Below are 25,888 nucleotides of genomic sequence, written 5' to 3'. Positions count from 1 at the left end.
CCCAGGCCCCAGCCGACACCATCCCCCTCTCCACTCATCCCGTCTCCTCTCCCCTTCACATTCTACCGTTTTTGAATTGAACAATTGCATTACATGGTCTCTATTGTTTTGATAGGGAGGCTTCAAATCTGTCTGATAGTCACTATGCTATGTAATTAGGACGTGTTTTTCATCACGTTTTCCTCTTTGATAAAGCCTGAAGTGATATTTAACTGGTTTCCATGAGGGTAACATTTTACCAGTGCAAAGTGACTGTGTTCCGGTTTTAGTGCACAGTAGACTACTAACAAGTTAATATAAACTTTTGCTGGTTTGATAAATCAAACTTTTTTTTTTTTACCATAACAATGAGTGATGTAGACTTGTCAAGATCGTGTTTCCTTCTCACTCTGCCACCCAGTGGTCATAACCCCTCCCTGCACTGCCGGTGTGTACAAGTACCTTGTGACGAGGCACAGGCTCTTCAGTCTATCAATTAAGAAGGCTGCTGAGTACAGTGCACACCACAGAACTTCATAGGCTACGAAGGAGCGAGGGCCATTCTTCTTTTTGATATTAGTTGTGAAGCTGCTCAGAATGGTGACTGTGACACCTGCTTTTCTCTCCCCCATCAAAACCTGTTTTGTTTTACTTTTGGGTGGTTTGATTGCCAAAGCTGCACAAGATCAAGGAAGTTTGTACATGTGGATTGATGCCAACCAAGCCAGGATCCTAATTGGTAAATAGTGTACTTTTGCAATTAACAAATATATGCGAATGTCAGTGCAAGAAAATGCATATAGCTTACTTATCATTTGCGGATTAATAAAAGTTGGACGATAACTTTAGATTTTACTAAGTTTGAAGCATTGTTCAATACAAGCATATTCGTGTAAGATCGTTTAGAAACACATTTTTTCACAGGGTTTGAAGAAGATATTTTGATCGTGTCCGAGGGGAAAATGGCCCCATTCACACACGACTTCAGAAAGGCACAGCAACGAATGCCCGCAATACCTGTCAATATCCACCACGTGAACTTCACCTGGCAAGCTACGGAGCAGGTAGGATAGTCTGGTAGCTTGTAATATTTCGATATGTGTGCTAGACTATTTTGTAACGTAAAATGCAACTCAAGTGGTAGCCTATATAGTCCATAGCAAATCGGGGCACTGTTCTTACAAAAACAACGAATTTGTTGTTTATTATGTATGTTATGTTAATTAACCTACTTATAACAATATTAATTGAAATATTGAATACAATGTCTGAATGAGACTGTAGGCTATACTGCATGAGCTAATAAATATATTTCGTAAGGTATTTAGGGTTCCATATTATTTCACCCAGAATGTGGAACATTTATTAATTAAAAATTGCTCGCTTTTGCTTGAAAGTGATCATAATCAAGTTATTGTTTTGGTCATGATACGCGAACAGTAGTAGTACAGACTTTTTTTTAGACGACCAGAAGTATCCTTCTTAATATTCAAATTCCCATCTCTTGCGGTATTTTACATCTTGGTGTCGTAGACCTGCCGCCACGGATCAAAGCGCAAAGCTGCCGCAAGGCCGCCTCTTCAGGCATGTGCCAAACATCTGGCCCATCTGCGCATTGAAAACATTGGTCAAATTCTCAGACGCGTGCCAGAACCCGCGCTTTATTGGAGAGGGAAAGTTCCATTTGTGATAGCTGTCTGTATGGTGTTATTGCTTGTTCAAAATCTTGGTTATGAGTAACAGGTCTGACATTAACAGTAGCAAAAATATCTGAAACTCACATCATGCAGTATATTAATTTCCAGATTGCTCAGGCTGAATAGCTGGAAAGTAGCCTAACCCATTGACACAACCCTTATCACCTGCCAAACTAAAAATAACAACTTGCTAAAATGTCAAGACTTAATAAAAGGTTTGTATAAATTCAGTACAGCACATATTATAGAAGAATATTTTGAGATATGCAAATCATTAGCGTAACCTTGCACTTTTAGAGATGCATTTAAGGAAAGTATTTGGAAATGGTACACAGGGGACATGTATACCTTCCTCCATGCTCCTCTGCCACATGAGGGGGCTCTTTATGGAATCCCAGGGGCCACGTGCAACATTGTAAACAGGTCAGAGATGCATGACCTCACATCTCACTGGGAGGTCATGCAGCCCCTTTCACTCATTATCAAAATGGCTTCTTCTCAACAGCTTGACAAACACACACACACACACACACACCATGTATCGGCATGCGAGGAACAGTGATATTTGATGGTGATGAGGATATAGTGGAGGTAAATGGAGGTCCTGTAGGAAGTAGAGTAATCTAGCATGACGTTAAAAGGACAAGGAAAGCCCTTTTGTAGAGACTTAAAGAAAGTAGGCATTCATTGATGTGCTTAACTTTATTTCCAGGCACTTTAATGAGTTGTTTCCCATGAGATCATCTCAGGGTGTCACTGCCACAAATTACAGATGAGATTGCATTTGACAAATTACAGATGAGGCAACATATTTGTATCCCATTTCCTGATGCAGTGAAGCTGGGACTAACTAATGTTGTGTCCACACAAACACACACACACACACACACACACACACATACTGAGATCAGAATCCGCAAATGGCATGTCGGGCGGCAAATGAGAGAGAGAGAGAGAGAGAGAGGGCCCTTCTCCTTCCTGGGCTCTGTTACCCCCACACTTCAAAGGCAGCCGCCAAGGCTTAAGAACAAAGGCCGGTGGCATAAAAGGCTGGCCGCGAGAGTTATCTGTGTTGGTTATTACCATTCAGCTGCAGGATTAGGCGGGTTCTCCACACGGCTTGTGTACTTTTCCCTTCATCAAACGGCCTTGCTCTTACATTGGGAAATAATGCGCAGAGAGGAAAATCGCTGCCTCTCCCTCTTTTTTGGGGCGCTTTCATCTCTTTCTCAGGCCTTTTTGTTTGTGTTGTGCCATGCTGCCTCTATCATCTGACAAGTGTGTAATTTTCAAAGGGGAAAGACATTATTTAAGGTGAGGAGCCACATGGCTGTGAAGGGGAATACACTTGTTCTGTCACACTTCTGGGCCTACCGACACACACATACCCACACTCACAAACACCTCGCACCAACGCCAGCCCTCCGGTCCATTCACTTGGGCTGGGTTGTTGTTGTGATTTAAGTAGCACGACCAAATTTACAGCCTTACCTCCAGTGTTTTTGGCCCATGATAAAGGCCCACAGTCGAAGTTTGGCCCACAACCACAGCTTCAGGAAGATCAGTAGATTTTATGCAGTGTTTTATGGCTGGGGGTTTTTCTCTGGTTGGGTTGTGATGCCCAGTAGTGCTGGGTTCACTGGATCGGGGCCACAGACGTTTTGTTCCTCAACACTGACATGAAAAGCGTCTCAACGGCCATTCTTTTGGATCGGTTCTTGGAAGGTTCTGTGACATCTCCACTTCTGGGGCGCGTTGCAGGCCGAGTACTTCTACGAGTTCCAGACCCTGCGCTCCTTGGACAAAGACATCATGGACAACCCCACCGTCAACGTTCCTCTGCTGGGCTCTGTGCCGCGGAAGCCCTCAGGTGAGCAGTGGACAGCGCCTGTTCAGACACAGCGGGGATCCTTACTTTAGGTCCAGTGGCTTTCCCTGCACGGATTAACGACAAAGTAGAATATGATGTGACACTGCATTTGGTGTGTGCGTGTGTGTCTTCCAGTGGTGCAGGTTGGTTTCCCCTGCCTTGGCGACCAGGACGGCGTAGCAGCCTTCGAGGTGACCATCCTGGTCATGGACGCGGGCGGGAACACCATCCTGAGAACACCGCACAACGCCATATTCTTCAAAACCTGCCAGAGAGGTAAGAGACGGGAAGGAAAATGGAAAGAAAAATGAGACAGCGAGACGACCTATCACCAGCACATGCACCCATGTGTTCATATGATCTTCTCTGGCTAAAAAGCTCACTTCGACGATACCTGCTATGAGAGGGAATCCCAGTATGCAGCATTCAATGAAAACCAGTCTTGGCCTGCGTCCACTTAGCCGTGGTGGTGGGAGCAGAGGAGCAGGATGTATGTCACAGATACATGGATGGGGGAGCACATGTGCCCAGACTACGAGGTCAGGCCCCCATCACTGGAGGGAAGAGTAATTGGATCTGATCCGGAGGTCCATCTGTGCCTCGCTGCTGCTGCTGCTGCCGCTGTTGCTGGTGATGGAATGTACCAGCGGAGCAGGCCGCGCCGGCTCTGCTCCTGGTCAAAGCGGGGCTAATCTCCACTGAAGCCGGGGGGCGGGGCTAATTTCCATTGAAGACAGGGGGTGGGGCTAATCTCCATTGAAGATGGGGGGCGGGGCTAATCTCCATTGAAGCCGGTGGGCACTGGGGCTGCTTTGTGACCGAGGGGAGAGAGTGACGCGACCTGCCAATCAGTGGCCGGCACAAAGGCCATAGCTGGGCTGTGATGTCATGCTAATGCAACCAGCTGCAGCCATGGGAAGAGATGGACTCTGCATGAACCTTGCCTGGTAACACATGGGCTCACACACACACACACTCACACACATTTACCACAACTATTTACTGTATGTAAATAGATAGCTGGATCTCTACAGAGAGAGAGACATATGCACTGTGTATAGTGCACACCCACCCTTTTCCACTTCCTCTCTCTCTCACACACACACACACACACACACACACACACACACAAAGCCTGACCCCGGCATGTGTACATCAGAGACCCACTGATCCTTCCGGCCCCCAATTCTTTCAACACAGGAAGCGGGTTCTCAGGCACAGCATATCTCAGTGACAGCTGTCCAACGCCTCACAAACTCTGACTTGAGGGCAGCAACAGTAGCAGGGAATAATACTAGCTAGGGGCACTTGATATCGGTTACAGGAAGCACAGTAACGACCAGACTTCCAAGAGTGGCAGTAAAGCTACATGATCTTCTCCATAGAATGTGGTGTCGCTTACGAAACCTGAACGTTTAGCGATTGTATACCAAACAAAAGCCGCAATGCATTCTTTGTCTTCCGTGCTCCGTATGGTAATGAGGGAATGGACCATAAGACAGGATCATGATTTGATCATTTTTAGGTAGGTGAACATTTGTCAAGCTTGCCTGCTTAGAGGTAATGGTATCACAATGTCCAATGTAATCCTTATCAAACTCAAACCAGAACCCAGATCCAGACATTGGTTGTCTCATAAGCAAACGAGACAGGCGCTTTGCCTGATAACACATTTTATTTCCTTTATGGAAACGCCAAAGGCAACTGGTCATCTGTTGCAAATCCACTGGACAGCACTCTTGTTGGTCGATGCAGAGGAAATTGCCGGAAAAACAAAGTCTGCAGCCGTCTTCGAAGTTGTCTCCTACCAGGAGTCAGGCTTTTATTGTGACTATAAGCCACATGGCCTTTGGAGACAGTATTTAGAAGAAAGGATTCCTCACACGGCGATGGGTCTTCGATCCAGAAAGGCTGCAAAGTGTTTGACAGGGCTGTTGACATTATGTGCCCACCTCAAAGACTTCCCTCAAAATTGTTTTGTGAAAAGCTGGTATTCACTGCCTTGAACCTATCCTGTTATGGCTCTCAGTGCCATTTTATTGGAATGTCTGTGTGCACATGAAGTGGTCATTGGAAACAGCAGGCTATGCATGGTGTAAAGAGGGAGGGGGCAAGGAAGACCTTATACATGCCTCATCTTTCTCCCTCTTTCTCTCTGTCTCTTTCTCTCTCCAAAGCCAAGTGTCCCGGGGGGTGTCGCAATGGAGGCTTCTGCAACGAGAGGCAGGTGTGCGAGTGCCAGGATGGTTTCTACGGCCCACACTGTGAGAAAGGTACTATTATACCAAAATAATACCAGACCACCAGGTTACTAAAGCCATGGTGTGTGAAAACCCAAAGGTCCGTTCTTACTTCATCTTTAAAGAGCACCCCCACATTGAGCGTACATTGATTGTTTCAACAAAAATAAAAGTATCATTTTAAGGCGGTGTATAGTATGACACGAGACCCTAAACAATGCAATACCCACAATGCACTTGAAAGTGTTAGTGGATGTGCAAAGGTTATGCTGTTATGGTTTCACTTTGCCTTAAGGCAGCGGGTACCAAAAAAAACGGATGAAAATTACATAGCACTGTGAGTCTGGTACATGTAGACTACTTAAATAAAGGGCAAATGTATTTTTACAGGTTTTCTTTTTTCCAGACTAAAAAAAGAATAATGACCGACCAGGTTGGGTGGCACAAGCATATGTTTTGAATCTATTTGCAGCGTTAAAGAACGGGTTTCGACAGCTATCCAGGCCGAGCTGGAAAAAAACTTTTGGCCGTCTCATACCTCTGTACTGCAGTATGCGAGACACCTAGATCAGAATGCCACTGGTTGGGTTTCCTTCTTTGTAGTTGCGTGTGACATTGTGTGTGTGACAAGCTCTGCATGGCAGCAAGGGTTGGCGTACAGTCACTTGGGTGTGATCACAACGCCATGAAGTTCAGCACCTACAGTTGTACGTGCTCATTCTCACAAGCTTAGTTCAAATGGACAACATCAAAACAAAGCCTTAGTTGTTGACACAGTTTAATGGGGAAAATGCTTGTGTTTAACCTTTGATGACTTGTCTCCTTAATGCTTTTGACTTCCTTTTCCTTTCTTGCCTTCCATCTCTCTCTCTCCTCCCAGCTCTGTGCTCCCCAAGGTGTCAGAATGGTGGCCTGTGTATGAGTCCGGGGGTGTGTATCTGCCCCCCTGGTTACTACGGAGACAGCTGTGACAAAGGTACAGTCTCACCTATAAAAGCTCTCATTCCTCATTTCTGTTGATCAGACCAATCGAATTCTCTCTCTCTCTCTGTCTCTCTGTGTGTCTGTGTCTGTGTCTGTCTCTCTCTCTCACTCACTCACTCACACACACACACACACACACACACACACAGAGAGAGAGAGAGACACGACACGATAAAGGTACTTCATGCAGATAAAAAAGTTTGTACCCCTTCACAGCCAACTGCAGCACCACGTGTTTGAACGGAGGGACCTGCTTCCATCCAGGGAAATGCATCTGCCCCGCCGGCTACGAGGGGACGCGCTGTGAGCTCAGTGAGTCCCTCCTTCGCCTTGTCACCCCATCCCTTCATCTCTCCATGTCTCCATCCCTCCATTCTCCATGTCTCCATCTCTCCATTGCTCCCTCTCTGTGTCCCCTCTATAGTCTAAGGGAAGCACTCCTCTCATAATGCCACCTCGATGTGATGGTGACATCACCTTCTCCCCCCCCCCCCCAAAAAAAAATAAACACACATCCCAAATGAAGCCTGAAGTGTGCTGTCACTCTCATGGCAACTGTGAGGGCGCCCTGTGCAGGGTAAACAAGTGATTTCATGAGATTCTAACGCCGCTGTGGGCAGAGGAAGCATCTGCCTCTCCCAGCACCAACTGCTGTTTACGCAAAGTAACGGTTAACAACACACTCTCATGCCAATGTCGCTGACAGGGCTCTACGTGTTCTGTTTTGGGGTCGTGCTTGACATTAATGGCTTTCGTTTTTAGAACATTCTGGTTACGTGGTTATGATGTCACTCCGGGGATGTAAGTTATGACTTTGCACGTGTCTGAAAGTGAGTCAGTAACCAACCAAGTCTATTCATTAAGTTCCTTCCAGCTTGTATCCTGGTGTGTCATAAAGTGCCACAGCGCAAAGGGGACCTAAACTGCATCTCTCTCTCTCTCTCTCTCATCGCTGGTTCAAAGTTGCACCCCACAATGTAAATCTCCACATCTGATATTTGATCATACAGCCATATCAAAAAAGCGCTTTTCAAAAATAAAGCCCGGACGTAAACGATATCGCATGACGCCTCGGTGAAGTTGAAACGTGCTTTGAAAAGGAAAAAAGAGGAGCAGTTATGGGCTTTGTGAAGTTGCTCTTTTTGTGAAGTAGCTTTCCTCTATTGTCCCTTTCCACGGATATGAATTTCATTGATACGTCTGAGAACAAAGGCCCTGTTGAAATCCAGTAGGTGTTGATCAAATATGCAGGTAGAACACAATCTCTTAGATCAATCCACTCACGCCAGGGCTCTGCTTTTGAAAGGTGTTGAATTTCCTTTTTACACCTCCGCTGTCGTTTTCTTCGTTCGTTTGTTACCTCCCTTGTCTGGGGGCCCCTGGAGACCCTGGAGTCTACAGTGTTGTAATTGCTAGTTTGACGCAACGACCCACTAAGTGCTCCTAAAGGCACCCTTTTAGTCATTTCATCATCCCATGCCTTCCACACCCAGGATAATGGATTTCTGCTACTTGACAGTCACAGCGTAACGATGGGATTGGTGTTGTATTGAAATGGGAGCCCTCTCTTGGTATCTTAAAAGGGGAACAGTGGGAGTGGTTTTTAAGGACGGTGTTGGTGCAGAAGGGTCAGTCAGGCCCTGTGACCTGGAAGTGAACAGGTTTGCTAGTTAGTTAGTAAGGTGTGTGGGGTAGTCAGGTGGCTGAGCGGTTAGGGAATCGGGCTAGTAATCAGAAGGTTGCCTGTACGATTCCCGGCCGTGCAAAATGACGTCATGTCCTTGGGCCCTACTTGCCTCGGGGGAATGTCCCTGTACTGTAATGTAAATGTAGTAAAAATCCTTGTGTCCTGTCACCATTTCTCCAGGTAAATGTCGCCAATCCTGCAGAAACGGAGGGAAGTGCACGGGGAGAAACAAATGCAAATGCAGCAAGGGTTTCCATGGCGATCTGTGCTCCAAGGGTAAGCCTGCCACTGCCTGTTGGTTATCACTACGTCAGTAGGGCTCTTATATTGCACATTTACAGTAGTCGTATGTCATGGAGGGATGTTGGAAGTGCACACAATTTAGGCAATTGGAGAACATTCATTTCATTGTGCGTGTTTGTGTGGCATGCATGTGCTACTCTGTGTGTGTGTGTTTATGTGGATTTGTGTGTGTGTGTTGGTGCAGCTGTGTGCGAGCCCAGCTGTGGTACACACGGGACCTGTGTGGAGCCCAACAAGTGTCAGTGCAAGGATGGCTGGCACGGACGCCACTGCAACAAGAGTGAGTGTGAAACACCATAGCTCCACAAAGCCCCACTCCAATACCCTCCACCCCCTCGCCCTCAGCCCCTCTACACACACACACACCAAGCCCCACCCGCACTTAACCACCAAAACCTTTTCCCAAGCCTGGCCTGTTAGCTGCCACCTGTAAGTTGATGAGCACATGTAAGCCACTGTAACACAACACCCCCAGAAAGCTGGTTCCGGCTCATGGAGACACAAATGAATCGATGCCAGCATGGTTAGCTTCACATCCTCCCTGCTCTGCGCTTCGGGCCTTATTCTGTGGAAAACATCAAACCGCACAATTAGGAAATGACTGACTGGGCTAGAGTGGGATGTATTTGAGGGAAACGAATAGCCCACTTATTCACTGTTTGTTTGGTCTTACTGTTTCATTTGCGTTCAAAGCACAACAGGGTATTGTAAACAAGGGTAGGAAAAACAGTACTGGGATTGAGTCTTTGCCTCAGTCCAGTGTAGAACATAATTTTTTTTAATAATTTGAACATGTCTCCATTCCCTCGGCCTCCTTCTCTTCTTTCTGTCTGTCTCTCTCTCCCTCTGTCTCTCTCTCTCTCGGTCTCTCTGTCTCTATTTCAGGGTCCCGAGGGGCTGCCGCAAACGGTCATCAACTTTCAGGCCCTAAACACAAGCAGCAGGGGTCGTCTGCCAAGGAGGCGAAGGACGCGGTGGAGTCCAGCCGCCCAGCCGAGACCAACTATGTGGTGTGAGTGGGCCCCCCCTGCCCTCCCCCGCCCCCACTCACCCACCCCCCTCTGTGGTAGCATATCTAACATTTGGGGTTTAGACCCAACCACCACTACTATCTGGCTACTTACCCAGACTACCACAACCCCCCCCCCCCCCCCCCCACTACCCTATCCTGGGCCAGACTACATTAGGCCAGCTGCTCCCAGCCTCGCTCCATCACACAACACTCTCCTGCTCCATTCTCCGTCTTCTGGGAATTCTTCGGTTGGGGCTTTTCTGTTTGTTTTTATTTCCGCTTTTATTTCACCTGGCCATCCTTCAAAAGAGTTCCTTTCAGATGCCTCATTGTCTGTGAAGGAAGTCTGTGTGGGTGTTGTCAGTCCGTGTCAATACAGTGTCTATTCACCTTGAGGAGGCGCAGTCATGAATACCTGAGAGGGGTGACTCACACTCGAGTTATTGTTCTGTGATGGCGGATGATCCATGGTGTCTGCTCTGCGCGTTGCCCTCAAGCCCTCCGTGCCCTGAACGGCCTGTCAGGGAAGGGCACACGGCACATTCCACCATCTTGGAAACCAGTTTGTCTTTCTGTTTGTGTGTATTCGCTGTCCATGATCGTAGATGGTAGAGTTTATCCTTAGATAGGTCGGTTGAAAGACGCTCTTAGCGGGATTCTTTGATATTTTTTGTTTCACATCAGTCAGCTGGGATAAGTGAGAGAAGTGGGGTAGAAAGCCAAAGAAAGTCATTCTATCCATATGAAAATATCCTGCCAAATAAATCACACCCTAAATAGATAGTTAAAGTATAGCCATTGAGGACACAGACATGGAGACGAGATGAAAATAAGGACACGTCCTGGGTGTAAGTCCATGTCTGATTTCCTTACGTGACTGATGCTTTGCTGTTCAAATCCGATGGACAGAGGAAAGAAATACTGTGTTTCACGGTCAGGCATCGATTTTCTAGGTCCTTCACCATTCCACTTTATAGCTATGTTGACCCCGTTCAAGTTTTTCATTCCTCGATGAAAATGTATCCCAACAGCATAATGTACCAGCTGATTTTTACACTAGCTTAACCCCATTTTCTGTGAACCACTTTTTTTTGTTTGAATATTTATCTTGTAGTTTGGTATAAATAATATGATAAACTTGGGATCGACAACAAATATTTTGTCTCTCTTTTAAACAATCTCGTAGCGTTTTTGATATTGTTTGTAACATTATAACACAGCACATGAACTGCCTAATATATCGTCAACTGAAAGTAATCGACAATTTCCATGTATGTAATGTATTATTAAAATAAATGACTGTAAATGCCAGATTTGTTTTGATAGTCAATGAATAATCACATATGAAATTGTTTCACACATTTAGTGTAGATTGCAATGACAATCTTAGAAAGAATGGACACATGAGCAAAGACCATAGCATTAGAGCCCATAGCAATTGATACAAAATTGTCACTGTAAAAGTCTGTTTTAAATTCTAATATTCAGGCAGATTAACAAACATGTAAATGTAGTTCACCATATGGAATATGATTCCTCTGTGTGTAGAAGACAAACCAACCATCATTACAGGAACTCCAAGCTGAGTGAGCAGGGGTAAATCCCCATTCCTTAAAGTCTACATGTGGTTTTGGGCTCAGTCTCAGTCCTATTAACCCAAACCACATTTCCAGGGAGGGGATGCCTATCTTGAGGAGAATGGGCGATGCAAGTCGGATATTGGTTCAAGGCGAGGGATTATGGCACAGCGGAAAGACTTGATCCTTTCACTCTCCTCATGACATGACATGTTTCCTCGTCCTGACGTGGGTCATGATTGGGCAATGACATCACACAGTAGGATTTAAAAAGATGAACATCAACAATATAAACACTGTCAACAATCAGAGCTTCTTTATCAGAGATTGTGAACCTTGTTGAAAAACCTTGAGGCCAGTTTCCAGGATATAGATTAAGTCCTTGACTAAATAACGTATATGTCCAAACTGGGTGCCAAGTAGCCCAGGCCTACATCTGTGTCTCGTAAACTGGCCATGAACAAAGACTATGTGCATTTGCTGTGTGTAGTACACACGAGTTCACTGTAAAACCAAACAAAAAGGGCTTCAATCCATATTCATATTCCCAGGTTATATGACCTTGGTATTGTCTCCACCGTGCCAATCCCACATTAAAACCCAGAGCACATTCATGTCCTCTACCCCCCTCAACGCTGGCTTCATCATTTCCTCCTTGGGATGAGGAGGTGGTAAGCAGCGTTGAAAAGGGGGGGGCTTGTGTTTTACGACCCCGGTGCTCCTGGTGAAAGGGGCGGGGGGGGGGGTCTGCAGCAGGTCCTGGAATCGTCCTGCTCTCTTACCAGAGCCCAGACTCTCAGATGTCAACACGCTAAGCTGGCACATCCACGGCACTCTGAAACACACACGCACAGGATTCAGTGGGTGTGCGTGTCCACTTCCTGACATGTGATCTTAATTGCTGGCACTAAGAACTGGGAAATAATGCAAACAGAGGCCTTCACCGTGGTGGCAAGGAGGCCCTGTTTTAATTTGGCTGTTGAGTTCCAAAAAAACCTACAGGGATGTTGTTTCAGGATTCCTAGAGGCCATTCGAGGAAACTGGGGTCTCAGAATCAGATGTACATTATTTTTGTCAGCCTGACTTGATTATTTTAACAACATGATGCACACTGAGATTTGGGATCCTGGAGAGGAGTTATTCCAGAACAGCAAAAGTGCGCTCAAAATATCACATACCTGTCCACTCACAAAATGGTTAACTTTTTTGTGCTTTTTGTTGTTCCCACTCATACAAAATGTGTAATGCAAAATAGAGCATGATTAATAATTATCTATACTTGACTTGAATTGCACGGTACTGTAGAACAGCCTTTTAACGAAGGGTCTTTGGGAAGTCATCGAAGAGGAATTTTGGAGTTGAGCTAACAACTCTATAAAGTTAACGGTTGAACCCACCTGCTGTTACTAATGAGCTTATTCTCTGTTCTCCTGGCAGGCTGGATAGCCCTCTGCTTCCAGATCCTGACTGGTGCTGGCTGGCCAATACTGAGCCTGTCTCTTCCCTGTCTTCCAATAGTGGGTCCAGGCTGGATGAAAGCCCCTCCCCAAGACCACTCCATAGCGACAGGTTCACATGGCTCCTGTTGACGGGGTGAACTGTCAACTTGCAATGGACAGTTGGGGGGCAGAGTGGACCACTGTCATAAGTGAGGGTTGTGAATGAGATGGAGGGTTTGATCTATATTTTGCTCCCACCCCGCAAACTGTAACTTCCACTGTTTGTATGTTGCAGCACCATTAGTGTATCTTTCATTCGGAACACCTTCCCAAGTGTTGAAAACACACAGATGTTGCATGCTCTAGGTGTCTAGATCTAGCCTTTGATGGAGGGCAGAACGACCTAGCGTCGGGGTGTGTCTGTACATGAGGGAAAGCCGGGGGGGTAGCAACACAGAGCCAGACACCGATCTGATTGCTCCCATTATAGCAATTAACCTCAGCTTGACTCCAGGGCTGCCCAATCAGCCATGTTTCCACAGGACACACACATATCCAAACACACACATACACGCACCCAGGCACACACACACACACATACATTCATACACACACATACGGTGGGCAGGGAAGACAGGCGAAAATAAACAGCCATGCGGGGTGCTTATTTTGACTGCTGCGCAGCACGTAAACGAGACCACGTCCTTCCCTTCTTCCCCGTGTGCGGCTGCATCCCTCGGCCTCCTTGGGTCACTCTTCACGGAGGAATAAAACCATAACAAAACAGGCCCAGGAATCTCAAATATGTGCTGGCAAAAATGGGATGGCGGCGGTGACCAAGGAAACGGCCCGCAGCCCTCTGTCCGGTGTTTTTTCCCCCTTGTCATTCCTGGGACGATGTTTTCATAACCCCCCATCTGGTCTCTGGTCTGAGGAGAGCTCCAGGGAGTGAAAGGCAACCTGTGTGTGAGACTGTCCAAGTCCTGCAGAGCTGTAGGTCAGTAGCTCTACAGTGGTGGGGTAGCAGCTCCAAACCTCTGTGGGCTAGTAACTTATGAACTCTATAGCTGTAGATTAGCAGTCCAGCCCAATATCTATGAGTGTGTATGTTTTCTGCCAGATATCTGCAACTGAAGGCTGGCTGCCCTAGATCCTTATGGTAATGCTGAAAAGGCTAAATGCAACGCAAGACTTCTTAGGACTTGGGGGCACTTATTTGATTCCATTCTATTCTATTGCACTTCCAAACTGGCACGTTTCGTTTTCTTCAGCTTGTGATCTGCTAGACATTTCTGTGTTATCACTGATGGCTCCTCTGAGTCTGAATCAGTCAACTGAGACTAAAGAAATCTTCCAAGTGATTAGTAAGAGGTTGTGGTTACATGTTTACCTTAAAGGGAAGCTACATAAATGCAGACAGGAAAACAACACAATATAAAGAAGCATGGAATGTTGGTTCTCTCTCCTGATGGCCATACATTACCTACTTATCAAAGAGACAGCAAATAGGGACTATCATTTTGTGGTCTTGTGGTTGTTGAAATTGCTTATGAATAAGCCAACAAGGCCACCATTTAAAAAGCCATTAGCCAATCCTGGTGCCAGACACCCTGGCTTGTTTTTGTCTTGGCATCTGTGCGATGCTCGGCGGCAGGCGGGGTGCGTTGGTATTCGGCCTCGTGGCTCTCGCGGGGCCGCAGGGGAGGAGTAATCCATTGTTGGAACAACAACGTTTCTGCTCCTGTAATCAAAGGGTGAGGAGGGTCCAGCCAAAGCTGGAGAGAGGGCTCCAGGAGTCAGCCTCAGAGAAGGAAGCCCAGCCCCTCTACCAGCTTGGTTAATCCCCACCCACCCCACCAACAAAAGCCTTTGGGCTCGCCATGCCCAGTGTAGCCATAACGCCGGCCCAGTTACATCACAACAGGGGCGTGAGGAGCAGTGAGCCAGCCGGCACCAAAACACAACATCAAAACTGGAACGGGTTGGAACGCAACATGTCCCAACCTATACGTGGGCATGTTGCGGAAAAATCTAGAGGGACTTGTGATCGATGTGGAGTGATGGCGATGGGCTGAGGATGTGAGCATGGGTGGAGGTGAGACAAGCGGCAATTGTTGGCTGCACTGCACTGGAAGCAAGAATATGGAGCCTTTCATTTTGCTGACGACAGAGGCTCTATGTTCTGCAAGCAGTGGAAGACCTGGTCTAACCCTTCTCTAAAGGCTTAGGTAGCAAAACACAACTTCCCCATGCTGTGTTTGGAACAATATGACATGCCCAATCCACAATAGAGTCATATTAAACGTTTTGGAGAAAATGAATCTACCTCCCTGGTCTCCTGTAGTTAATAATGTGAACAAACGGTGGGTGTGTTTATGGGCATGTGCGTGTGGCTGGGCTTTTATCGCCGCTAATGATCTTTGCAGTGGTTAAGCGATAAGCTCATAGTCTGCAAGAAACATAGCACCTTGTAGAAGTGCTTAGCATTATAGCTTCAGTTTGGTAGTGGTAGTGGTGGTGGTGGCAGTGTGTGTGTGTGTGTGTTTACATCTACAATGTCTGTGGATTAGTGAACACCCACTCCTCACTCCAAACACACACAAACACACACACACCTCTTATCCCTCAGAAGAAACCTGGTCTAGTAGGTGCCAAACCAACATCAGAGAACCCAAAACCTCCCACGGTACGCCCCGAAAAGCTGCCAACCGACATCAGAGAGGATCCCCGCTGGGCCATCACACACAACGGAAAATATGTCGAAGATAAAGGCTCTGCAAATTAAAAAGGGAATAAAAAGGTGAAGGGGAGGGATAAACGACTTATGAAAAGAACAACATGAAAGTGTTCTTATGTTTCAGTGGGCCCAGCCAGTTAACTGAGTAGACATTGGAGAGGGCCTGATATGATTCAAGTCTCTTGGCCTCCCGAACTCAAGGCTGGGGTTGGGCTTGACTAGGGTCAAGTCTCAATCCAGTGAAATGGGCCTCATCTACAATAAAATAATATATTAATAAAATTAAGCAGTGAGAATATTGGCTCATCAGTTCAATGTTTTTTATATGAACAAAGTGTTTTTGGATCTTGATAGATAAGTGATGGATTCATAGATTAGTGCGTATTGCTTTGAGTGAAACAACCTTCTAAAAGACACTCAATAAATAAATGAAAGCCTTTCATTTATTTTTTAATGATAGAACCAGTAAAATATAAATAACAAAATGAGGCTTCATTTGAAATTATTTTTTAATGATGATTTCCATTACTTGAAATGTGAAATTGTTTTGTACAGCAACTGCTTCGGATTGCTCTCTCAACCACACAGGGGCTGCAGTTTCTCAAGAAACAAAAAGCACAGACTTCAAAGGCTTGCTGTCACCACCCAAGAATCTCCCAGTGTCCTCCACAAGAATACCAACCACACTGGAATTTTAAGTGGATTTCACCATTTTTTGTCTGTCCATGGTGGGGGAAGTTGTGGGATACCAAACGTCTGTTCTGTCTTGGGTAGGGTAGGTCTATGCACATGTAGAGAGCCTATAGGCAAGCATGCTGCATTGTGAAGCCACCCTCCCCCCGCCCTCCCCAGCAGGCCTAAACCCTGACACGTGAATTAAAGATGCTCCAACTAGGAGCCAGGACTAAAGACCACCAGGCTACCTACTTTTATCTCTTATGATAACACTTTCTAGAATACCATATTCTCTAAGAAAACTAAGCTCTTAAAATATGTACTTTAACGCATATCGGATCTATCACTTGCTCCATTTACATTTATTAATTTGAGGGACGTCTTTTCAATCATCATTGACAATATACTGCATTTTCAAGGAATACCCTACTCTAGTAAGGAAATAGAGAGATAATTTATTATGGAGGATATTTCCCTCAATTCAAAAGAAGCTCACAGCAGACTTAAGCAGAATCTCATGCAAAGCTGTTTTATAATAGGCTAGCATAGGCCAACTTAGGTAAATAATCATGCCACCAATATTTTCGAAAATTATTATTTTACCCTTTTGTCAATGGTGTTGTGGTATCTGAGCAACATGTACCGCACATCTGGCCGCCAGAAAATTACAAGTTAAAGTTGCTTCAACATAAAACAACACCGCCCTCGTGTGAAACCTTTTTGAATAGCATCTTCGTGAGTTCGTGTCACTCGCGTCATCATGGCAGAGCAGGAAGTTAACCAAAATGAATTCGAGTTAAAATCTCTGAATTCTGATATTCCAACCTTTGTTGGATTCATCAATAAATCACGCAATGATGCCAGAGCCTGGTGGCTGGACTTTGATGGGGTTCCAGTGTCGTATGGAGACATACGACCGGGTGCATTATTAAGGATGGACACTTTTCTCAGTGAGTAGCCTATCTGTGTTTAATTAGAAAAATCAGTTTTTGAATTGGATTGACCTAGAGTTCAAACTTGTTTAACACGTCTTTCTATCATAAAGCTTATAGTTTATTGGCCTATAAATCGTCAGGTATGTTCGCCTTTAACAGTTGTTCCGTTTGTCATCAACAGCACATCCTTGGGTTTTCAGGGACACTAGCAATGGTGCAAAACTTTTGACGAATTTAAAAGAGGTTCACATGCCAACTCCCACAGAATATGATGAACATGGCGACCCTGCTTTTCTAAGCGTGATCATAAACAACCCAGGTGAGATTATCAACCTCACAGCATGGGTAGTTACTAATATATTTCCACAGATAAGGTAATCGAGGATAGATCAACAATTTTCCACTTACCAGACATAATTGTTATTCCATTCTAGCAAACGAAGTGTGTAATACTGTGGAAACCCCCTAGTGTTGATAAAACACACACAGCCTCATATTTGTCATCCCATGCTTTCATTTTCAAAAATATCACGTGACATCCAGGAATTCTAAATGTATTGTTTTGTTTCTTCTGCCCTAGTTTACTCTCTTCTGGATTCCTGCTTGATGTTGATCAGAAGCCTGGTGAGATATGAACACTACCATCGACTGGACATTCCTGCAGCATTGAAACAGGAGCTCCAAAGACATCCAGATATAGTCAATGACCTCCGACTGCTTCATTCCACCAGAACATCAGAAAGATGAACATATACATGGATCATGAGCTGGTTGGTCAGTGGTTCATATGTAATCACTACCTGTACATCATAACTAAGTTTGGCCATTAAAAAGTGGGTATCCTACTTTTATATAAAGGATACATACATAATAATGCAACTCATTACATTTAACTTTAATTTAATCAACAGCAAACATGTTAATGATCAACAGATATATTTTTACAGACGTGCAACTATGCTACATGTCACATTACAACTGTATTGCACTTGCGGTCTTGTTAATAAATTAATCAGAGAAGCAAAACAGAAACAAGAAAAAATCCCTTTGTAAATTATTTACATGAAGCTGTATCTCAACATAAACAACTCTCATTTAATCCTTGAGATTCCCTCCGGCTATAAATTCTTGTTAATATACACAGTAAACACTTAAATATCTTTACAACAATCTTCTTATAACATTATTTGGTCCCAAATGATGCTCTGTTGTTATATTCAAAATAATTTTAATAGCACCACACACGTTTCCCCTGTGAACTGGTACTATTTATGACCTGGAATACTCATTACTCTTATCTCCTAAACATCTTGTGCCTGAAAGACTTTTGTGTTTAAAGTCGTTCAGAAAAATATCAGCATGACAAGAGTCAAGCTAAGGTTGAAGAACTGTGATGTGATTAGATTAATATAGTTCATCTCCAGTTACCAACATTAAACAATATCACATTCAAAATAGTAAAACAGGGGGAAAAAAGTAATAAAAAATTTCAGTTCCACAATCCCATGATTGAAAACAGCCTGGTGTTAATATATTATAGGGTTAAACGTGGATCAAAATGACTGACAATCACCTGTTCTACAGCATTCATCAAGGGCATATCTGACAGATTCCCTCGTAATAACTCCCTCACACCAGCAGAGGGCGCTGTGCAGCCTCAGTTCTTCTTCATGGAGTCCAGGATCCGCAGGATGTGCAGGAAGAGGTTGACGATGTCCAGGTAGAGGTTGATGGAGGCCAGGATGTGCTCCTCGGGGGACAACTGGTGCATCAGGAGATGGGTGTCATAGATGATGAATCCGCAGAACAGCAGAGCCCCGGCACCGGCAAACACCAGCTCCGTGGTGTCGTTGTTGAAGAAGAGCTGACGAAGGAGGAAGAGGAGTGGGTAAGATCCAGTGAAAGTTAGATAGAAGACAAGTCCTACATTCACTCATGATCAATCAGGATGGTTCACAACATGCCATTACCTTGACCCGGAGTAAGGACAATGTTCGAAAAGTTTCAAAGACATGGTAAAGGGGATGAACTCACCCTCATAAAACTCGCAATGATCAGAATCCACAGGCAGGCAAACAATCTGAAACAAAACGTTTGGTTCACCCTTAGCAAATCTCAGAAAGAAAGTAACAGTCTACGTAAGTTATCAGGTCATGGTTTTACCATAGGATGTTAATATGGTTAGTTGCAACTTCTGAACAGGTCTATCTGGTTAGAGAGGAACCATACCCAGCTCCCAGTTTGCTGAAGTCCCTCTTAGACTGGAAGGTGTATGCAGTCAGTCCCAGGAATACAGCCGTGGTGAGGAAGAAGGCCTGAAGCACTATGGCATACTCATAGAAGGTCACTGTAGGGGAAAAGTACATATCCCATCAGCAATTCATTAGGTTACCAGTGTTCACACAGAGAGGATTCCTTTAAGAGGGGCATCAAGTTCTGACTCCAGTCATATGACTTAATTGGCAGACAGATTTAGGAATGTGGTGGCAATGTGTTCCGTTTACAGATTCAAAAAGAACTCACCAGCCGTTGCAACAGAGATTGCTTCCAACAGAGTCTAAAAAATAAACCTTGTTTAAACTTTTGCTTTCAGTATAGCATGCACGTTATCACTTTAGGAATAAGATGGAGTAATGTGTGGCTAATACAGCATTGGATTTAATCTTGAAAATACACTTACAAATGTGAATAACAGGTAAAGGTTGACTGGGTGCTTGTGTCGGTACACCGCCAAGGCCACGAGCAGAACTAGAGAGCCGATTGCTGATACCAACACCACCGCAGGACTATGGGGGCACAGTCCATATAAATGAATTACACAAATAGACAACAACTCTAAACCGTACATGTTTGCCAACCGTTTCCTATTCAGTTTCTGTATGATTCTGTGTCTAGTAAAAGCTTACCTTGCATGGACAAAATCCTTGATGGTGTCACAGAACATAAAGAGGGCAGATGTTGCAGTGGTCAGAATGATCTGCAGAGACAGGATGCTGTACACCTTGCGCAAAAAATCTGTACAAAGAAATTATTATGAGTTTAGGTGGCTAATATGGTGTAGGCAGATCTAAGCCATCACTGTCACAGCAAACGTCGACATGCCATGACAAAGGTACTGACTTAACCAACATTATTTGGTAAGTTTGACAGTTACCAAAACACAGGAAAGAAATTATATGACGTAGGTTTCTATTCGTTCTTCAATCGAGATTTCGTTAACATTGCTACATAATGCTAAGTTAGCACCTACGTACCCAGCTATCTAGGTAGCTAGCTGCTAACGTGTTAGCCAGAATAAAAATACTCCGTTTACCCATTCGGATTTGCACACTTGCGGTTGCAACGTTTGTGCCATAGTTGAAATCATCTTCAATTGAAGATCTGGGGTATTTTTCAGTAGTCATCTTGTATTCGGAACAATAAGGAATCTATTCCAGATGATGAAGACGTTAGTTTAATGATATCTGTTTTGGGCCTTGCACGTCTGTTTCCGCAAACGTCTGTAGAGCAAGTAGGCTGTTCCGTCGCTACGGTAGTGATTCGTTTAGGGGGGTGTTCAGGAGCACCAACGAAAGCGTGATCAACAGTGTCTTTCATTTAGCATGCCTGTCTTTATGTTATAAAGGATTTGTATTCAATGTTATTCATTCTAATACAATAGCCTACATATAAAGTGCACGAGTCACAAGCAGATACATTTGGAATATTGGTATTGCTAGATAGCGCTACCTGTCTCAAGCACGAGGCTATGCTACTAATAAATTCGTAGGCTATCTGTTTCCAAGTTATGTAGGCAAATTAGGCTAAGGGCGTTTATTCATTAACAGGCTAGCCTACATAAAAATTCCCTGCAACTCAACTAAAAATAAAGAATCCACTTCATATTATGCTAGTGGTGTGTCATCTCTTATCTGTCAATTGAATAGCTATATTCGAATGGTAACAATGAAGATATTAAAATCAGTTCCCTTTCTTTTAGAAATTGAATTGGCCCAGGCCATGTCGCGTCACATCGACCCTGTAAATGTAGGGTACTCTGGCCTAATCCTAGTAATTTGTACAATAAAATGTTCTGCAATTTAAAAAAGTGAAACTGTAACCTATTTTGGATTATTGTCATAGTCACAGTTTGTGTCTGTTCATCACCTGAGGAAGTTTAGGGATTTTCCAAAGCATATTTCTCCTCCTGTTTCATGAACCTGTACAGATGCTTTCTACCTAACAACAGTTTTTGATTGGCTATTAAAAGGTGAAGGGGCGGTGTTATATTGTGTACTTCAGTCGGTCCTCGGTTAGTTTCACTTTATTGTAGCTGGAACATACACACTGACAGTTGTTTTAACAAACTGATCAAACAATTGAACCAAATTCGACGAAAAATGAAGGCGACTTTTTCTTTCGCGGTCTTCTTTCTAATTTACTGCACCGTGGAGTCCAAAGAATGTAAGTCATTTAACAGTGTTCGACTTCAATCTACACTTTTGATGGACCTAAAATAGCCTTGTTTATGCCTAGTTTAAATTGCAATTAATTATTGTATTGTAGGCCCTATATTTTATAATATAATGAAGTGCTTTACAGCAGGCTACCTTCGATAAGTTCGAGCCTTATTACAACGATGCCCCTAAACCATCACGGAAGTGATTTTAATATCGACAGGTATAACTAGGCCTACATAGTCATGATTATATTAATAATTTATAAAAGTTGGTTGAGCAATATAAATAGATTTATATTTACATTTATTTATTTAGCAGCTTTACAAAAGTGCATAGGTCAATGATCATAAACAACGAGATAGTCCCCAAAACATTGCGGGTAACCAAAACATGAAGCAGGTCTACATTGTGAAAAGCAAATAAGTGCCAATGGGAAGAAACACAAGAGCATGTAGTTAAACACATGACATATTACGTTATATTATCATACTTACATATTGTTATAAATCAATAACAAGCTATGTTGGTCTAATTAAATATAGATCGTATTGAGTGCATATGGACACTTAAGGTGTATTGGCAACATATTGTTTTACTTTTGCCAGCCAAAACAAATGTTATGTTTTTTGATGTTTATAAACATCATGCAATGTCTTACTTTTTGTAATGGCTGCTTGGAATTCCCCTTGCAGTTTAACTTTCGATTTCATAGATTTGGTCGTTGCAATGATCGCGCCATTGTAAAATGGTGTCTCGCTCTGTGTTACTGCGTAGAAAAATAACATCCGTCAAATAATAATCTTTCTCTCTTTCCTATTTCCTCAGCTCCACCAAAGGTTCAGGTGTATGGCCACAACCCTGGAAAATATGGGACACCAAACACTCTGATCTGTCATGTGAGTGGCTTCCACCCTCCTGACATCAGCATCCAGCTCATGAAGAATGGGGTGGAGATCCCTAATGCCAAGCAGACTGACCTGGCCTTCGAGAAGGGATGGAAGTTCCACCTGACCAAGAGTGTGGACTTCACACCTCAAGAGGAGGACAAGTTCATCTGCAAAGTGCGCCACCTGAGCAAGGAACAAGACTATATGTGGGGTAAGTCATTTTGGATGACAGTAATCTCATAGTCTATAGCATGACTTTAAAATCACTAATTTACCTTAGCCTTGTTAATATGGAAAAATTTAATTATTATTGTAAATAGTTATATTTTTTGTAAACTTGGATTGTTACAATTATATTACATGCATGAGCATGTCACTGACCACTGACCTGGCGTAGCCTATATTTTCAAAAATAAAAGTGCATATTCTTGTTTTTCAGAGCCAGATATGTAACTTGGTGGAGCCAACAGGCGGGACTTCCAGGTATGTTTTCCACTTTGTTGTTTGTACACTTGGTATAAAATATACCATTTATTTTGGTGCATGAATATACAGAAAAGTAATTTATGTATCTTTTTTCCCTCAGGGTTATTTTTCAGCACAATTGGGGGCAGCATAATCCACATTACTTAATCCGCAACTGAAATGACTTTATTCCACTATTCAACATGAGCTTTCATTCTAGTTTTCTGTCTCTGTTTTTCAAGGACATTCAGTACTTCCAATAAAATGAGGGTTTTATGAAGGGTTTAGAGGGAGATTTCATGTATGTTTTGCGGTGTTCTAGTACAATTTCCATTTTACCATTAAATAAGATCTGCAAACTCTCAATGTAAATTACCAGATATCACAATAAACAGATCATTGAGAGCAATTGAAAATCTGTATATATAAATATTTTCTTTTTGTGTTTTTGTATCTGAAGAGGTTAATTTCTTCATGGTAGATTAATGAGCAGGTGTATTTCATCACTGTAGGAACCCATTTAAAAGCTGTTGTCTTGAGACGTGACATACCATGTTTTTTCTACAGAATAAACCTCTCAAACAATGGTGGTGTTATGATTTACATCATTTCGTAGAGAGAACCCTATTTTCTGAACTAAAGCCTATATCGTGTATATTCAAATAACGATAGGAGCTGTTGTAATGAGTTACTCAGTTATGTTCCAACTCCAATTTATATCGTATTTGTGTGTAGGCATTCTGAAGATTTTCAGACACCACCCCCTTTCCACATTTCCACTTTTCAAAATGCTAACAACTGCCATCATTCTACACCCATCCTCCCATTAAGAAAACATGTTTGGATAAATATTAGCAATATCGCTTTCCAGTGTTTTTATTTAGTACTACAAAGAGGTACTTCAGCAGCAATTACATCTTCTGAGTTCTTCTGGTTATGCCACAATCAGCTGTACAAACCTGGATTTGAGCAGTTTCTCCATTCCTTGCAGATCCTCTAGAACAAAATGCACAAGGTGAATTCAGATTTTGCCTAATTGGACCAGATAAACTTGTATTCGATTTTTAAGGGTATACATACTTTACATGGACTGTATTAATCAATATTCGTAAATCAAAGCTTTTGCTTTTGAAAACAAATGTGAAATGTACATTTAAAGGACATAGGTGTCCGAAGGTGTCTCTGTGCCTGAGAGGAATCCTACGTAGAAACATGTAAGCACAGTCCTGCATAGCAAGCGATTTTCATTGGCTATAATTATTATGGGGAGGTGTTTCGATTTCAACCAACATATATTTTGCGACGTCGGTTTGTAATTTGTTTGTCGTCAAAACATTGTTCAACCACATTTTTTGGAAACTTTTGGACTTCCAGAACGATGAAGACTTGGTATGTTCTGTGTTTTCTTGTGCGTCTTGGGAGCCGGCTTCGTAAGCTTTTAATACAAATAAGTCTTCAGGAACGTTTTGACTAAGTCTGTCAATTTATCACATTTTATCATTACATTTAATCAAAAGTTAGTATTTTGTCATTGGTTTTTCCCTCCTAATATATTGGGGTGACTTTTCCTATTCTTAGCTTCAACATTGGTTAAGTGTATGGTCGTAACCCTGGCAAGTATGGGGAGCCGAACACTCTGATCTATCATGTGAGTGGCTTCAACCCTCCAGACATCAGCATCGATCTACTGAAGAACGGGGTGGTGATGCCTGATGCCCGTCAGACAGATCTGGCTTTAGAGCAGGACTGCCAGTTCCCGACTGGCTCGTTCGTCAAGGGTGGGCCCAACCGAGTCCCAGGGCGGGCCCGGCACCCCAAGGCCCGCCCATAGCGCCGGGTCTGGTTCCACCTGACCAAGAGTGGCATTCACACCCCAGAGTGATGAGGAGTACGTCTTCAAGGTGAAGTCCAAGAGTACACCTAGAGCAGGGGTGTCAAACTCCGGTCCTCGAGGGCCGCTGTCCTGTATGTTTTAGATGTTTCCCTTATCCAGCTCACCTGATTCTTATGAATGGTTGTTATAACAACCCATTTAATTGAATCAGGTGTGTTTGAGCAGGGAAACATCTAAAACATGCAGGACAGCGGCCCTCGAGGACCGGAGTTTGACACATGTGACCTAGAGTAAGCTCTCTTTGGATGTGCTTGTGAGTGACTAAATGGAAATCTGATGACATTTGTATTAATTGAGATGTCTTCTTCTTCCACACAGACCCAGATATGTAGGTGTGTGGTTTTCATAATTCCAGGTGTGTATTTAATCATTACTTTAATTATTGAAACTTTTCAGCTGCATGTCAAATTGTTAATGCTGTATAATGTTAAACACATTTTAACCACAGCATTATGAGAATACATTATGCAGGAGGTAAATTTATTATTTTTTTGTCTTTGTTCATCTGGATCCATCTTGGCAGGGGGGTTCTAGACTATTTCAACTGGAGGGGCCAAGATAGGGCCAGTTGTACTGCTAGAGGGGCCATGTACATTTAACATTATTGTAGTTTTCTTCACTGCATTGCAGGCATTAACAGGCAAAATATTTGATTCTAATCAGGGGTGCCGCCAAGAATTTTGGGCCATATGATTATCTTTTAATTTATAATTTCTTTTCGTTTTTGAATTTTTTGAGGCCCTTCAGGCAGGGGCCCTTAGAATCGTCGCAACTTTTCCCCCCTATACGGCGCCCTTGATTATAATGATTCAGACTCCACATATAGGGGGAACATAATGGCGTCCAAGATTGTTTTCACAGGGGTACTGCCCCTGCTTTTTTAACAACTTGTGCTCTGTCATTTTCCGCACCAATGTCAAATTTTCTATGGATATTCATTAAATAAATGGTAATTTAACTAAGTTAATGTTGAACTCATTTATATTCAATGTATAATGTATATGTAAACACATGTTATGTGCGTAAGTGGTAAAAAATAAAACAAGATAGTACATGTGTGGTCTTTA

The 25,888-nt window shown here is 43.5% G+C and overlaps 3 protein-coding genes across 3 annotated transcripts; 2 read left to right on the top strand and 1 right to left on the bottom strand.

The window, feature by feature from the left end:
• Positions 1-524: 524 nt before the first annotated feature.
• wif1 (wnt inhibitory factor 1) lies at positions 525-9,776 on the top strand. The gene is made up of 10 exons (XM_084701723.1): positions 525-718; positions 904-1,043; positions 3,438-3,546; positions 3,682-3,822; positions 5,724-5,819; positions 6,667-6,762; positions 6,987-7,082; positions 8,638-8,733; positions 8,945-9,040; positions 9,646-9,776. The coding sequence occupies exons 1-10, from the start codon at positions 577-579 to the stop codon at positions 9,774-9,776; spliced, it is 1,143 nt and encodes a 380-aa protein (XP_084557849.1). The 5' UTR covers positions 525-576.
• An 8,243-nt stretch (positions 9,777-18,019) lies between these two features.
• Positions 18,020-20,660, bottom strand: tmbim4 (transmembrane BAX inhibitor motif containing 4). The gene is made up of 7 exons (XM_084702100.1): positions 20,450-20,660; positions 20,043-20,151; positions 19,817-19,922; positions 19,660-19,693; positions 19,366-19,483; positions 19,171-19,216; positions 18,020-19,000 (listed from the first exon to the last, which is right to left on the bottom strand). Exons 1-7 carry the CDS (start codon positions 20,538-20,540, stop codon positions 18,794-18,796), a joined length of 711 nt encoding a protein of 236 aa, XP_084558226.1. The 5' UTR covers positions 20,541-20,660; the 3' UTR covers positions 18,020-18,793.
• Positions 20,661-21,424: 764 nt separating this feature from the next.
• On the top strand, positions 21,425-23,513 carry b2m (beta-2-microglobulin). The gene is made up of 4 exons (XM_084701380.1): positions 21,425-21,579; positions 22,401-22,673; positions 22,902-22,945; positions 23,049-23,513. Exons 1-3 carry the CDS (start codon positions 21,516-21,518, stop codon positions 22,913-22,915), a joined length of 351 nt encoding a protein of 116 aa, XP_084557506.1. The 5' UTR covers positions 21,425-21,515; the 3' UTR covers positions 22,916-22,945; positions 23,049-23,513.
• Positions 23,514-25,888: the final 2,375 nt, after the last annotated feature.

Source organism: Hypomesus nipponensis, chromosome 7 (assembly GCF_054491055.1).
Source record: "Hypomesus nipponensis isolate SF chromosome 7, ASM5449105v1, whole genome shotgun sequence".
Lineage (NCBI taxonomy): Eukaryota > Metazoa > Chordata > Actinopteri > Osmeriformes > Osmeridae > Hypomesus > Hypomesus nipponensis.
The sequence above is the reverse complement of the archived record's forward strand: the minus strand, read 5'-3'. Positions and strand labels throughout refer to the sequence as shown.

Coding starts and splice junctions, on each gene's coding strand:
- wif1 (XM_084701723.1), top strand. CDS start 577: ATGGTGACTGTGACACCTGCTTTTCTCTCCCCCATCAAAACCTGTTTT. Junction 6,763..6,986: donor CGGAGACAGCTGTGACAAAG/GTACAGTCTCAC, acceptor ACCCCTTCACAG/CCAACTGCAGCACCACGTGT. Junction 9,041..9,645: donor CGGACGCCACTGCAACAAGA/GTGAGTGTGAAA, acceptor TCTCTATTTCAG/GGTCCCGAGGGGCTGCCGCA.
- tmbim4 (XM_084702100.1), bottom strand. CDS start 20,540: ATGACTACTGAAAAATACCCCAGATCTTCAATTGAAGATGATTTCAAC. Junction 19,923..20,042: donor AAGGATTTTGTCCATGCAAG/GTAAGCTTTTAC, acceptor GTGCCCCCATAG/TCCTGCGGTGGTGTTGGTAT. Junction 19,694..19,816: donor TTTACCTGTTATTCACATTT/GTAAGTGTATTT, acceptor TTTATTTTTTAG/ACTCTGTTGGAAGCAATCTC.
- b2m (XM_084701380.1), top strand. CDS start 21,516: ATGAAGGCGACTTTTTCTTTCGCGGTCTTCTTTCTAATTTACTGCACC. Junction 21,580..22,400: donor CACCGTGGAGTCCAAAGAAT/GTAAGTCATTTA, acceptor CTATTTCCTCAG/CTCCACCAAAGGTTCAGGTG.